General features: G+C 27.7%; 2 protein-coding genes and 1 pseudogene across 2 annotated transcripts; all 3 read right to left on the reverse strand.

The window, feature by feature from the left end:
* Positions 1-30: 30 nt before the first annotated feature.
* LOC124929876 lies at positions 31-1,636 on the reverse strand (annotated as a pseudogene).
* An 8,443-nt stretch (positions 1,637-10,079) lies between these two features.
* LOC124932864 lies at positions 10,080-11,903 on the reverse strand. Its single transcript, XM_047473575.1, has 2 exons — positions 11,590-11,903; positions 10,080-10,790 (listed from the first exon to the last, which is right to left on the reverse strand). The coding sequence occupies exons 1-2, from the start codon at positions 11,901-11,903 to the stop codon at positions 10,205-10,207; spliced, it is 900 nt and encodes a 299-aa protein (XP_047329531.1). The 3' UTR covers positions 10,080-10,204.
* A 2,704-nt stretch (positions 11,904-14,607) lies between these two features.
* On the reverse strand, positions 14,608-15,752 carry LOC124931577 (DNA repair protein XRCC3 homolog). The gene has a single exon (XM_047472076.1). It carries the CDS (start codon positions 15,697-15,699, stop codon positions 14,809-14,811), a length of 891 nt encoding a protein of 296 aa, XP_047328032.1. The 5' UTR covers positions 15,700-15,752; the 3' UTR covers positions 14,608-14,808.
* Between the last annotated feature and the right edge of the window lie 1,067 nt (positions 15,753-16,819).

Consider the following 16,819-nt stretch of genomic DNA (forward strand, 5'->3'; position numbering starts at 1 on the left):
CCAATTACACAATAAAGATATAGAAATTAATCAAGATAAATGGTATAGTTGATATGGTTTGAGATTCTTGGTGACAATGAAAGATTGTAATGTCTTAATTCACTTATCTGGTTTCTTCAACAAATGAACCGCTATAGTCTCGGGCCAAAGCTCATGTGAGCACACACTTTTTGGAACTGAATTGTTATACATCGACCCTAAATCCTAAACCGATTCTTTCCTCGTTGGCCTTTTCTCATCCAATCACCAAAAACCCTATCCTCGGACCTTCAACATGATTCCTAGGAACATCCGAATCCTTAATCCAACTAACAATATCCCAAGACACAAAGAATCCAATACCCGACATGTAACGGTAAAAAGGATCCATGCTAGAACATGGGATCACGAATCCATAGTACAAATCGTTTCTAGACAATGGTCTAAGTTACTACCAAACTTTCCAATCTAAAGTATATGTCGTCATCTATTTTCCCCACGTAATGATAAGGTGGCTCCAACAATCCTCCAACGTTGACATCATCAAACATTCAAACATTCCGGGGAGACTTGAGAAATATGTGTATGTTTTTTCCTTGTTCATGTTCTCTTCACAATTTAGGATAATGATAGCATTATATCTTTTGAAATATATATTAAATTATATTAGGCCAAATTCTTAAGCTTGAAATTATGACATTTTTCTTATATAAAATGTATTACATGAGACTTGAATGGTTAATAATTTTAGTCATTAAAGATTTTTACAAACAACTAGACGTCTTTTTATTTTTAAAGTACCACATTTTAAAATAAAAAATTACAATTGTTTTTTTTCGTTTTTTTCAATTATTCTCAAACATTACACATTTTAAGACATTTATGATATATTCGACAATTTTAAACGCATATATTTTGAAAAAATACTTAGTTTAGAACGCAAATACACTCAAATTAATAGACTATACATAAAATTATATTGTTATTTGAAAATAAAGATTAAATTTATCTATTTTCAAAACTTTACTAAAATTTTACATTTTTTTTAGCCATTCAAACTAGTTTCGACAAATTAAAATGCAGAAATCTTATAAATAAAAAAATAATTTAAAAAATCTACGTCTAAAATGTTTGTAGATATTATTTAATTTATTTATAAAGATTATAAATTAATTAGAAAAATAAAAATAATACGTTAAAATAAGAAATTCTTTAGAAAAATGTTTAAAAGACTAAAATTTGATAAATCGATCTCTGTATAGAGTAATTTAAATTTTAATGTTCGAGGTTCAATATTTTGAAACAAAAATAAAAAATCTTTTAATAATATAATTAAATAAGTTTATAAATTAAAGAAAAAAATAACATTAAAAATATTTGAATTTGATTATAGTATTAATTAATTATAATAAAATCTAGGTATAGGGTACCTCATAATTTCCAATGCAACAAGTAGTTTATGATCCTCTTTGGTTAGATTGCAGAAAACGAGTTTGACGTCGAATTTTTATCCGGCGGAGTCTGATGGAACCACACAGGGAGATCATACCGAGGTTTGTGTGTCGTAGACAAGACGGAGGATATGGCGGCGTTAATGTTGCTCCGGTAGGGTTAAGATTCCGATAAGGGTACGGATTTCATCATTTGTTGATGGTTTTTGAGAGAGGTTAATGTTGGAATTTTAAACTAATTCATAAATTCCATTAATGAATGAAAATGAGAATTTGGGTAAATAAAATCAAACGAAATTCAAACGTGAGTTAAAGTGAAATTTGATCCAAATAATTAAATTATTATAATTATTTTTTTAATTATGTAATTAACATTTAGTGGCATGAAGAATAATTTTCAAATTAAATATATTTAATTTTGTTAATTGTCATTGTAACCACCATGATATTATTGCTATCAATTTATTAGCAATTTAGAAAATCATTTAACGTGTATTTTCTAATGAATAGAAAATGCAAAGGGCAATGAAGACGCAATCAAGGTCAGCCGTTGGATCAAAGATTAATGGTTGATTTTATTTTTATGAAAGTTTAACTTTTCAACAATATAAAAACCCTCATCTTTAATCTAAAACAACTCCATCATCTTATATTTTCTCACTCTGGAATTCCAAAAACCCTCTTCTTGTTTTGTGGTTGTTCTTCGAGTTTTTTGCTTGATATTTCCTTTGAAATCCGGTGATAGTTTAGGTACGCTGATCAAGTTCGACGAGTAGTGATTTCAGTGCAGAATCACTACTGAATTCGTTGTACCATAGGAGACAACCATCTACGATAATCTCCAGCACAAACGGGAGACGATGAAACTGTTTTAAGGGAAATGTGTTCAACACATGCCTCGAATCAACATCTCAATCGGTGATTTCGTTCTTCGTATATTTAATTTTATTTAATTTATTTGTAACATAATATGTATATATATTTTCTGTTATTCAAGACAAGATATCTAACAATCTTAAAACAGTCTCCATGTGCGAAGTTATTTAGTAGCTTGTGCCATCGAAATTTTTGTCTTTGATGTTTCAGGAATACGAGTTATGATGTTATAAAACAAATGATGGCTTATTTCGACAAGATAAAGTTGTTCATCTAAAGGAATAGAAGAATCTACAAATAAATATAATGTTAATTATTATTAATATTATTTGTATGAAAGCTTACTTTTATAAGCTAATATATGTTTATGTAGATATATATTCTAAAGAAAAAATGATGTATATTCATTATACAAACGTTTTCTAAAAAATAAATTAGAAAACAATAATTTATTTATTTTTACTTAAATGTTTGTTGGTTATTAAAATTATTATTAATAATAAATGAAAAAAAAATAACTAAAGAGTTAGCTTTTAATTTTCATAAATAAATTAATAATTATAACTTAATAATAGTATTTAAAATTAATTATAATTGAAACATATGATTTCAGTTTTAAAATAATTAATTATAATATATATACATTCTTAAATTAATTAAGCATGATAATTAATAAGAATGTGATAGGTTGATTATTAACAGAAATATAGTCTATTTATATATGTACATATAAATTGTCTTATATATTTATCTTTTGATTATGATACTAAGTTATCAATTTTGTTTGACAGAGTTTAAGTCAAAAAGAAGAGAAAAATAAGTTTTTCAGAAGAAAAAAAAAAGACAAAATGTCATAAATAGTAATATAAAAATGAAAGGGCGCGTTGGTGCAACGGTTCGAAGTTCAGAAGCAAGGGTGCGTGGAGGCGGAAGGTCCCAAGTTCGTATGAGATGAATGGATAGTCAATGATTTCTTGATAAAAATTGACTATAGTCATTGATGTTAAAATCATTCCAATTTCTTGTGTAAAAAATTGTGAGATTAATGATATCTGTTATATGATTTTAATCATGGATGTTGGAATCATTCTAATTTCTTATATAAAAATTTAATTTGCCAAAATGACGTTGTTATTAATATTTTGAGGCATTTTAATTTCTTGAGATTAAATAAGTTATTTATGTTAGAACTTATTATAATCATGCATTTAAAGAGACACGACTATGTTAGTTGAATTTGTCTTTGCAAAAATTGTCTCGGTGAGAACAATTTACCCATAGTTATTTTGAGCATGTATAGTCTCTTCACGTCGATTATTGTTCAAAATATGACAATGTAAGTGTTTCAATTAAGATATGAAATATATTTATAGTTATATTTTATTTGATTTGATTATGTTGCTAAATGATTATTTGTATATATATCAAACATATTAATTAATAATATGATGATTTGTGTTCATTCATAATAAATATGATTATCTAGTCATTTGTATACATATATGAATAAAGATCTATTGTAAATGCATTTTTTTAATAGAAAATTTTGAAATTTTTTCATAAAACTATTTGTCTTTAGTATAAAAAAAAACTTTTATGAAAAGTTAAAGTCATATAATTAATTAAGAAACGGTCGAATTGATGACATGAATAATTATTTATAATAATTAGTAAGTTTTGTATTTAATTAAAAATAAATTGTCAATAGTCTAATTAATAGTAATAATTAATATTCTAATTAATTATAATAATTAGTTATTGATGTATTTTATAAGAGTATTTGTTTAATGATATATGAATATATTAAATAAAGACTTACTTAATTTGATATTTTTGAAATCAAATAATTACAAGAAAAAGTTTGGTTTGATTTGAGAAATAATGTGGCAATTGTGCCGATATTATGGGATGCAGACGTGCAACCGAAAATAAATGTTTAAGTGACTTCGGTCAAAGATGCTTGAAACATTGTGATTTCTTTTGTAGAAATCATGTGATATGGTGAATATTTATTTGATTATATATCATAATTTCTTCTATAAAAATTAAGTGTTAAAATAAATATTTTAATTGATTAAATATTTTAATTTCTTATGTAGTGATTAGGTAAAGAATGATTTATATATGAATAAACATTATAATCTCTTGTATAGAAATTATGTTTCATTCAATTAAATATTTAAAATATAGTTAACTTATTCATTTTATGATAATTATAACAAAAGAAATTTGTAAAAGAATTGTGTTACAAATTCTTGATTAGAAAATCATTAATTTAAATCATATAAATGTGTGTGATTTTAAAAAGGGTACCAACACGAATGTAGGGGCAAATATTTTATTGATAATAGCACAAAAATAATTATGTATATTATGATAAATAAAAGATAATTTGTTGTTAGAAAAATATGTTCTTTACAAAAGATAAAGTTACGCAACTTTATAAAAAGAAAAAGAAAATAACAAGAAAATATCTTATTTATATTTTCTAAGTTGGAGCTCAAATTGATATTATAAATTTGAGGATTTTGAAATTAAGAAACGTGTCATATTTTGACATTACTTTCATAAATATTTGAAGAATCAATGTCTTCAAAAATATTTTATAAAATAAATGAAAATGAAAGTTTATAATGTCTTGATATGACTTATAATAAATTTTATAATAATGATATGAAAATTTTATCATACCTTTATTAGAAAGTGGATGTGACAATTATATATATCATGAAGACAATGAAAATTGTTTCATTACGTGTCTTTTGTACGATATTTTATCGTTGAAAATTACGATAAAAATGATTAAATCTATTAAGATGTGAATTGCACTACACGAAATATCATGTTGTTATCAAATAATATATTGATATTATTAAATAAAAGACTTTACGTCTACAAGTGAATATGTATACACATGAAAGTGCAATCTACGTATGGAAATCTTTTAAGAAAATTATGATTGATAGATTAAACGTTATAATCTATAATTTTGACTTATGTCGAAAAATAAAATATTTTTATGCAAAATATATAATCGTTAACACGAAAACAGAATAGTTCAAAGACATTTTGTCTACTAATTAGCCAAGTAAACAATATTTTCATTAAAAAATGTTTAAATGGTAAACCAGTACGAATAACTATGCTTCTTATTAGAAGATATTCCAAGATTATCAGAAATTTCTAATTATTATAATAATAATTTGAAATTAGATAAGCTTAGAGTTAATAATAAGTCTAGACATACACGTCTTAGACATAATGTCATTAGACTACACTCTCTAATGCAGTTATCAAATTTGATTATGTAAGTCAAAGATAACATTGTGGATCCACTAATAAAATTATTGAATAGAGAGTTTTTTGAAAGTTTTTTAAGAAATCAGCTTACTATAAGTTGGTATGAAGAAAAACCCGACCTATGCAGACTGAAGATCCCAAGAACTAGGTTTAATGGGACAACATAATTGTACTGACTTGGAAAGTTATTGTTGAGGATTAATCTTATAATGAAACAATATATATTTTGACGAGAATAAACATATCGCTTTTAATGATTCTTTGTGAGCAAAGAGGTCACCTATGTGAGGGAGAAGTGAGACCGCTTCGAAAGAATTATACGGCTCAATTCTAGACCCTCACAGAACTAGGCGCGTATTTAATGGCCAAAATGGACACACAACCATGAGAGCTTAACATGTATCAGGGAGAATTCAATGTGAAAGTGTGTAATCGTTTACACAAATGGCAGAATAGTTCAAAGACATCGAGTCTACTAATCGGCTAGTAAAATTATATACTTTCATAAGGGAAGGTTCAAAGGGTTACACCTACCTATCATATGTAGAATTCAACAGTTGAACATTTCACCGGGTTAATCTTTCAATTTCCATTAATGTGGGGATTGTTGGAATTTTAAAGTAATTCATAAATTTCATTAATGAATGGAAATGAGAATTTGGGTAAATAAAATCAAATGAAATTCAAACGTGAATTAAGTGAAATTTGATCCAAATAATTAAATTATTATAATTAATTTGTTAATTATGTAATTAACATTTAATGGATTGAAGAAAAATAATCAAATTAAATATATTTCATTTTGTTAATTGTCATTATAACCTTCGTGATATTATTGCTATCAATTTATTAGCAATTTAGAAAATTATGTAACGTGTATTTTTTAATGAAGAGAAAATGCAAAGGGCAATGAAGAGTCAATCAAGATCATCCGTTGGATCAAAGATTAATGGTTGATTTTATTTGTATGAAAGTTTAAATTTTCAACAATATAAATCCCTCATCTTTAATCTCAAACAACCCCATCATCTTATATTTTCTTGTTGGAATTAAGCTAATTATATTAATGAATTGAAATAAGATTGTAAATAAATAAAATCAAATAAAATTCACACAAATTCAAACGTGAATTAACAGTGAATATAATCCAAATTATAATTAAATATTAATTGTTTAATTAATATTTAATGCTTAATTAGAAAATTAAAGCATAATGTTAGGATAAACATTTAGTTTTAATTGGCCTATTGGTTAACGTATGGACTCCACAATTAGCTAGCATTGAATGTCTAACATTGTATTTCTGCACATCAACATATAGGCTGATGTTAATTAGTTATGGATTAATTACCAAATGAATGAGCAATATTTATTGCTAATAAACGTTTGGATGGTTTTATTAGAAGGTTTAATTCTCAGCAATATATACCCATTCATTATTCATTTTACAAAACACTTCATCCTTAATTTTTCTCACTCTAGAGTTCCAAAAGTTCTCTTCTTATTTTGTGAGTGTTCTTCGAGTTCTTCGCTCGATATTTTCCGTTAAAACCCGGTGATAGTTCAGGTACGCTGATCAAGTTCGACGAGTAGTGATTTCAGTGCAGAATCACTACTAGATTCGTTGTACCCTGGGAGACAGCCATCTACGATAAGCTCCAGAACAAACGGGAGACGATGGAACTGTTTTAAGGGAAATGTGTCTAACACATGCCTCGAATCAACATTTTATCTGGTGATTTCGTTCTTTGTAATATTGTATTTATTTAATTTGTTTGTAACATCATTTATATATATATTTCTGTTATTTTTCAAGACAAGATTTCTAACATTTCTCACTCTAGAATTCCAAAAGCCCTCTTCTTGTTTTGTAAGTGTTCTTCGAGTTTTTGCTCGATATTTCTGTTGAAACCCGATGATAGTTCAGGTACGCTGATCAAGTTTGACAAATAGTGATTTCAGTGCAGAATCATTACTGGATTCGTTGTAACCTAGGAGACAGCTATCTACGGTAATCTCCAGCACAAACGGGAGACGATGGAATTGTTTTAAGAAAAATATGTCTAACACATGCCTCAAATTAACATCTCAATCGGTGATTTCGTTCTTCGTATATTTATTTGTTACGATGAAACTCATGTGGGATTTGGTTTAGGAACCTAACCTACAAATTATAAAGAGGACCAATATCAGAGCAGTAAGGGCATATACACGGCTGTAGGACTTCTCCATGACTAGTTCAGAGCTTTTGTTACTTCTTAATGAGTTTTATTTATAGCCATTCTTCTTTCCACTTTAAGGTTAGTTTGGTTTCAACTTTTTGGAGTTTGTCAAAGTTTAAACCATTAATTAAACTTTTTTTTGTAAGACATATGTTTTCTTAATTAATTATCATTTGGGATCTTCTTCTCTATTTCTTTTTGTTTCATTTTTTTTAAAATAAAGTTACGCGGAATGGACAAGTGTTATTAAAAACATACTCGAAATAAAAGGAGGGGAAACTAAAACAAAATGTTCATCCACAAGTAACAAAGAAATATGTTAACGAGCTAGAAGATACTAAAGAATATAAATGATTTCTCTATTCCCTTTCATTGATTTTTCTAAGTAGATATGTCAATTCGTCATAAATGCATCATTTGAATGCAATCATTGAACATTATGTAATTTTTTTTCTATCAAAATAGTTGAAAAAAAGATAGTTGGAATAGAGACTCGTTTTGATTAATAAAATGTTATAAACATACTAAAAAAAACAATTATATATGTAAAAAGAAAGGAGAAAAAAAATTTACAAATAAAACCATGATGTTGGAAACTAATTCAAAAGGTTCATAATGCCCTAAATGTTGATATTGTTGGAAACTAATTCAAAAGGTTCATAATGCCCTAAATGTTGATATTGGTGAGGAAACTAAGTATAATGATTAGTTTCATGTACAATTGGTATGTTTTAATTTAGCGGGTTAAAAAAAGTTATTATAGAAGATTGTTATGGAATATTTTTTTTTTAATCATAAAAGTAAATTTTGTTAATGAAATTATATATTTTTTTTATCTATATAAAATTATCTAATTGGACTTAATTATAATTCTTCATTTATTAGGACTACAATATAGAGTGGTTGCGGATTGGATTGAGCCTGTCTTTGTATTTTCATTTTTATTTTGAATAATTTAAATTTGGCTTTATTACTAATGTTATATATACTCTATTAAGAAATGTCATAAAACCAAACCAGGCCTAAAATGACAGTAAGACTTTACTAAAACGAATCATCATTCATCAGATGTTCAAAGGACAAAATAATATTGACCTTATTTGAAAATATATTATTCTAAATATTAGATCTAGTTCAGAAATGAGATTTTTAGAATAATATAGAGAAAGAGAACTGTGGTCCATAATTTTGAGAAGCTAATAATTTTTTTTTTTTTTTAGAAGAAGTCTTAAAGGTATTAATATAAATATATATATATATATATAAATATAATAAAAAATAATAATTTAAAATAGAAATATTTTAGTATTTTAGTTAATAAATTTAATAACGTGATAAATGAGAATAAAGTGGAATGATGTTTGATTTTATTTGAATTATTAAAATAATTTAAATCGAATTAGGCTTATTAAAATTTGTTTAACTTTTTGTTTTTTTTTTAATATTAATTTAGAACGATATCCCAAAATCACGACGTCATTTTAACGTAAAGCAATCTTAATAAAAATTGAATCCAAAAGGTTGAAGAACAGATAATAACTATTTATGCGGAACAAATGATTATCTTGACTCAAGCTCCTGTGTCTGTCTGTGGTTCCACGTAATGTCAATAGAAAACATCATGGGAAAGCCTCACGGCCTAGTGGTCCTGGTGGTCAGCTTAACTTTTACAACCCAACCCCAACCCAAACATCCTGGGAAAGCCTCACGGCCTAGTGGTCCTAGTGGTCCTGGTGGTCCTGGTGGTCCTGGTGGTCCTGGTGGTCAGCTTAACTTTTAATTGTGCTCTTTACACCCCAACCCAAACCAACTAAGTCAAAAACATTTCCACTCACCTTTAAAAATCAAACCATTGCCATAATTCATCATTCATTCTCAAACTCTCTTTTTCTTTAGTTTTTCATAAGGGGAAGTCTCAAAATCATCGTCGGTTAATCCTAACATTTTTTCGGTTCATCCACTTCCTTTGCGCATTTGTTTTCCTCAACCAAGTTTGGTTCGACAACATACTCAAATTCGGTAAATTTATGCCAATTCAATTATATAATATCAATTGTCAATTGGACGCATTTATTGACTAACGGTTGGTATGCAATATTTTTTCCTTTTTATAATATTGTTCATAAAAATATCATAATTATAAGTATGTTTAACTTTTTCATTATTATTATTTCGGGACAAGTTTCCACCTTGGTAATAAGTTAATCATTTTACAAGACAAATAAAACATCAACATCAAAATCTGAATGTCTTTCAAAATCTGGATGCCTTTTTTTTATATAAATAATATGTTTTAATACAATAAAAAATAATACATAAAATCTATACTCCGTAGAATATTAAAAACCAATTACACAATAAAGATATAGAAATTAATCAAGATAAATGGTATAGTTTAGATGGTTTGAGATTCTTGGTGACATTGAAGAATTGTAACGTCTTAATCCACTTCTCCTGTTTCTTCAACAAATGAACCGCTATAGTCTCGGGCCAAAGCTCATGGGAGCACACACTTTTCGGATCTGGATAGTTATACATCGACCATTTAGCATTAAACCGATTCTTTCCTCGTTGGCCTTTTCTCATCCAATCACCAAAAACCCTATCCTCGGGACCTTCAACATGATTCCTAGGAATATCCGAATCCTTAATCCAACTAACAATATCCCAAGACACAAAGAATCCCATACCCGACATGTAACGGTTGAATGGATCCATGCTAGAACATGGGATCACGAAACCATAGTACAAATCGTTTCTAGGCAATGGTCTAAGTGACTCTACCAAACTTTCCAATCTAAAGTATGTGTCGTCGTCTATTTTCCCCACGTAATGATAAGGTGGCTCCAACAATCCTCCAACGTCGACATCATCAAACATTCCGGGGAGACTTGAGAAATATATGTATGTTTTTCCCTTGTTCATGTTCTCTTCGCAATTTAAGATAATGATATCATTATATCTGTTGAAATATATTAAATTATATTAGGCCAAATTTTTAAGCTTAAAATTATGACATTTTTCTTAAATAAAATGTGTTACATGAGACTTGAATTGTTAATAATTTTAGTCATTAAAGATTTATCACAAACAACTAGACTGTCTTCTTATTTATACAATACCACATTTTTAAATAAAAAATTACAATTATTTTTTTCTATTTTTTCAATTATTCTCAAACATTACACATTTTAAGACAGTCATGATATATCCGACAATTTTAAACGCATATATTTTGAAAAAATACTTAGTTTAAAACGGAAATATGCTCAAATTAATAGACTATACACAAAATTACATTGTTATTTGAAAAATAAAGACTAAATTTATCTATTTTCAAAACTTTACTAAAATTTTATATTTTTTAGCCATTCAAACCAGTTTTCATAAACTAAAATGCAGAAATCTTACAAATAAAATATTAATTTAAAAAAAAATTAGGTCCAAAATGTTTGTAGATATTATTTAATTTATTTATAAAGATTATAAATTAATTAGAAAAATAAAAATAATACATTAAAATAAGAAATTCGACGTTTTTTTATTTAGAAAAATGTTTAAAGGACTAAAATTTGATAGTTTGATATCTGTATAGAGTAGTAATTTAAAATTAGATGTTCAATATTTTGAAAAAAAGTAAAAAAATCTTTTAATAATATAAATATATAAGTTTATAAATTAAAGAAAAAAAAACAACATTAAAAATATTTGAATTTGGTTATAGTATTAATTAATTATAATTAAATCTAGGTCTACGGTACCTCATAATTTCCAGTGCAACAAGTAGTTTATGATCCTCTTTGGTTAGGTTGCAGAAAACGAATTTGACATCGATTTTTGCTCCGGCGACGGTTTGTGTGCCGTAGACAAGACGGAGGATGTGGCGGCGTTGATGTTGCTCCGGTAGGGTTAAGATTCCGATGAGGATACGAATCTCATCATTTGATGAGGGACTTTGAGAGAGGTTATCATGAAACTCATGTGGGATTTGGTTTAGGGAACCTAACCTACAAGTTATAAAGAGGACCCAGATCAGAGCAGTAAGGGCATATACACGGCTGTAGGACATCTCCATGACTAGTTCAGAGCTTTTGTTACTTCTTAATGAGTTTTATTTATAGCCATTCTTCTTTCCACTTTAAGGTTAGTTTGGTTTCAACTTTTTGGAGTTTGGCAAAGTTTAAACCATTAATTAAATTCTTTTTGTAAGACAAATGTTTTCTCAATTAATTATCATTTGGGATCTTCTTTTCTTTTTCTTTTTCTTTTTGTTTCATTTTTCTTAAAATAAAGTTACGAGTAATATATATTACAAAAAGATAGTTGTAATAGAGACTCGTTTTGATTAATAAAATGTTATAATACCGAGATAATAAAATAACAATGATCTAAAAGAAAGGAGAAAAAAACTTTCCAATAAAACCATGATGTTGGAAACTAATTCAAAAGGTTCTTAATGCCCTAAATGTTTATATTGGTAAGGAAACTAAGTATATTGGTATATTTTTCTTTAGCGAGTTAAAAAAATTATTATAGAAGATTGATGTTGAAGTTTTTTTTTTTATAATTATAAAAGTAAATTTTGTTAATGAAAATATATTTTTTTATCTATATAAAACTATCTAACTGGACTTAATTATAATTCTTCATTTATTAGGATTTAGGAGGACTACAATATAGAGTGGTTGTGGATTGGATTGAGCATGTCTTTGTATTTTATTTTAATGTTATACTCTATTAAGAAATATCATAAAACCAAACCAGGCCTAAGAGGACACTAAGATCGACTTTACAAAAACGCATCATTCATCATGTTCAGAGACAAAATAATATTGACCTTATTTGAAAATAAATTTGAAATACTATATCTGGTTCAAAATTGATTTTTTTTTGAATAATTTAGAAGAAAAAAATAATGAGATATATATAAATAATAATTTAAAATATAAGGAGTTTTAGTATTTTGGTTAATAAGTTGAATGATGTGATAGACGAGTGAAATGATGTTTGATTTTATTTGGGATATTCGAATCAAACTTATGAAAATTTGTTAAACTTTTGATTATATTTTCAAAAAAAAAATTATGAAGTTAGCACGGTATCCCAAAATCATGACGTCATTCTAACGTAAAGCGGTCTTAATAAAAATTGAAGCAAAATGTTGAAGAGCGGAAATAACTATTTCGACTGGATGTAAATAGAAAACATCTTGGGAAAGCCTCACAGTCTAGTGGTCCGTTTATATTTGAATTTAAAGTTGAACAACAAAATATTAATTTAATTACAATGCTGCATTTAAATTGAATATAAAAAAAAATCAAACTAATAATTATTTTATATGTTAATGAGACTATTAATTAATGACCTAAATAAATTACACAAAAAAAAAAAGTAAAATTTTAGACTAAAGTTTTTTTTTTATTCCTTCCAAGGGAAGTGTTGATCCATATATTTGAAAAGCAAGCAAAATGTGCATAATTCTCTGAAGGACCACAAATGAAGGCAGTGGATTCTCGAACAAATTGCATTAGGTATGGTGAATTAACAAGATTTTTAATTTTACCTACCAAAGTTTGAATCATTAATAATAACTACCCATCAAAATTAATTTACCATAATGGAACCTTAACTCTTTTATAGTAGAAGTACAATTACCTACAAAAATGAATTCATTATTAATTTATTAGGTAGTTCAATAAAGAGTTGTATAAAAACTAAATATTAATATTTCATTCTCACTAAAAAATATTTTAAATATAAATAAAAATTGAATTAGTTTATTTTCAAATATATATATATATATATATATATATATATATAATTTGTTTTTTTTACATATAAGATGATTACTGTTATTAATTAGGGCTTGTTTCATTTTTTTTTTAAATCTAACAATAATCATATATAATTTTTTTTTTCTTCTCAAAATCACTATCTATAAACATTTTTAAAATAAATCATAATTTATTTAAAAAAGTAGATTTATATAGCTTTCATCTTATATTGAAAATTGTTTATAAAAATTAAATTTTATTCATAACATACTTAATTTTATCTAAGGCTTTGATCAGATCTCGAATATGGACACATAGAATGCCTGAATCAACACTACATAAATAAATAAATAAAAAAAAAAAAAAAAGGTGAATTTGAAGAAATGACCCTAATAATTACACTTTTTGAGAAATGATCGGTGCCGAATAAACTTTAAAAAAATGACCATTTCGAATGAAAATATCCCTATCGTGTCACGCGAAGAGATACCTTAATATATATATATATACATTTTTTCATTTTTTTCTTCCTTGTTCTCTCTTTTCAATATCCTCCCCATTCTCTCTAAACCCTAAGCGGCGAGCGAATGACGAACACAATTCACAACGGCGAACACAACACACAACAACGAACACGACGGTGAACAAAACGAGGAAGAAAATTTTTTTTAAAGAAAATTGGAAATTTATAATAAATTATGTCCACGTGACGCGGAGGGATAATTTCGTCTTTATACAGACCGAAAGGGTATTTTTGTAAATTTTTCAGGTATCGGTCATTTCCCAAACAATTGTAATTATTATGGTCACTACCTCAAATTTCCCTAAAAAAAACTAGCCCAACCCAATATGACTAATATATATGTGTGATTTTTCAACACTAATAAATTGAATAACACACAACAAAGATATGATATCAATACCTGTCCCAAAATCTATTGATTAACTACTATCTTATAAAACAAATACAAACTTTAACTATACAGTAAGATATGTGGGATCTTAATGTTTAAGATGAGTAGAGGAAATTAGATCTTCTCAAACAATATAATGTATGATTGTAGTGTGGAAGTCACAAAGGTACCTTGATTATGCTACAATTTAAAGAGAACCTTATCATTACTTTTTTGAAAATTACATGTAGAAATGGTGTTTGTGTCTTGTAATGGGTTGACAAAACATTTGTAAATTCCAATTAAGAACGCCTTAAATTTGACATGACGTTGCTTGAACTCCAGAAACCCCTTCTCTAAGAACAGCAAACTCACAAGATGATTCCGGCAAATAAGGGGAGAATATGATATAAAGATGTCGCCTTGTTCTCGAACGTTGCTCAAATCCATCTCGATGATCAATTATCTCATCATTTCTCGCTAAAAACAGTCTTGAATTTACACAATTTGCCCAAGATAAACCCAAAGCAGGACAAATCCTTCTTCCAGATGAATACAAACATCCTAAATTACCAATTCTCAACCCATTCATACCATCCGAAGACGCCACATAATCAACAACTTGATTAGTAATAACAACAGCTAGATCATACCTATTCGCCAAATACTTCAGTTTACTAGAAATCTTAAAGAACAACGAAGATCTTCTCTTCAAATCAGACGGGGTATTATCAAATTCAGATCTAAACAAAGCAGCAATTGAATCAATAATAATAACCTTAACAGGAAACTGGGCTGACGAATTTTTCGAAATTAGAGAATCAAACTTGAGCAAATTATCAAACAGGTGGTCTGCAGAATGAACGGCCTCAACAAATATATTATCGCAGGGATCGTAGGATGAGAAAACCTGGGGATATGCGGAGCGAAATGAAACAGAAAGTTGTTGGAGACGGCGAAAGGGGAATGGAAGTTCGGAGCAGAGATAGAGAGAGGCGGCGGAAAGGCCGCCGAGGGAGATGGGTAGTTGAGCGGAGATGAGGAGTTGAAGGCAGATTTGGGTTTTGCCGGAAGAACTCTCGCCGACGAGTTCGGTTAGGGAGTTGCAGGATAAACCGCCGGCGAGGAAACGGTCTAGGATTGGACAACCGGTGGTGCACTTTTGGGTTATCCGATGACTCTGTATTAGGTTTTCCGGTTTCATTGATCGCCGACGCCGAGAGAGATGAGAAACCTGCTACTAGGCATAAGACCATAGTAAATTTTGGGTTTGGGATAATTTCAATATACCTTTTTTTTTAAAAGAAAATATATATTTTATTATAAATAAAATTAATTTATTTTATATAACAGCGATTTCACTTAAATATAACAACGAGTCACTTAAATATAACAGCGAGGTCATTTTTGGTGTACGGCTCCCCAAAGTCGTGTTCCTTATCCTATATGTATGGTTGATGATATATATTTAATTGTGAGAGTAAAATTATAAGAATGATAATTTGTTCCTCCTTTCAAATATGTATATATGGTTAAATAATAAATTTATCAATAACTTGAATGATTCACCCTAATATTATGTATAAGTATAATTTATTACTTATTTACCATAAGTATAAAATTAACTAACTAAAAGAAGTTATTTTTTAAATTATTTAATTACATGTCTAATTAGGGAAATTTGATGAAATAATCCTAAATATAGTCAAAATTTTAAAAATAACTTAGGCGTAATAATTTTGTAAAATTAATTTTTTTTGCATGTGAAATGACCATTTTGCTCTATTTTTTTTTTCTTTCTCTTGCTGTCGTGTTTCTCTTCTTCTCTTGGCCGTCGCTTCTCTTCTTCTATGTGAGATCTACAACTGACTCAAGCAACCATCTTTCATCATATATTAGACACGACTTCTTTCCCTCGCGAACCTGCTCTTAGAAGATCTCCGGAATCGCGTCAACTTCTCTACTTTCTAGATCTTGAGGGGATTCTGGTTTGTGTTACACAAACTATACATTTACGTGATCAAGCAATTTACAGGTATGGAGTCATGGAGAGATGAAGAGATGGTAAAAAAATATATGAAATTCCACCATCTAAGTAAAAATCAAAAAAAATGTATGAATGTTTCTTTTATAAGGCTTCAATTTATATCTTTTTGAGTTTCTAACATGGGATGTGTTCATCATGTTTTGTTTAATGAACTAGTGTTTATTTAGCTTTGTCATAAGGGAGGTGTTTTTCCCACCCCTCCCATATTCCCACACCCCTCCCTTACTCTTTAATTAACTCCAAAATGACTTATTTATCCCTACCACCTTTATATATT

This window comes from Impatiens glandulifera, chromosome 3, assembly GCF_907164915.1.
Source record: "Impatiens glandulifera chromosome 3, dImpGla2.1, whole genome shotgun sequence".
Classification (NCBI taxonomy): domain Eukaryota; kingdom Viridiplantae; phylum Streptophyta; class Magnoliopsida; order Ericales; family Balsaminaceae; genus Impatiens; species Impatiens glandulifera.

Bases quoted from the DNA above. Each gene is read 5' to 3' on its own strand.
- LOC124932864 (XM_047473575.1), bottom strand. From the start codon at position 11,903: ATGGAGATGTCCTACAGCCGTGTATATGCCCTTACTGCTCTGATCTGG. The intron at 10,791-11,589 runs GTACCGTAGACC...ATATTTCAACAG, and splicing joins GTTGCACTGGAAATTATGAG to ATATAATGATATCATTATCT.
- LOC124931577 (XM_047472076.1), bottom strand. From the start codon at position 15,699: ATGAAACCGGAAAACCTAATACAGAGTCATCGGATAACCCAAAAGTGC.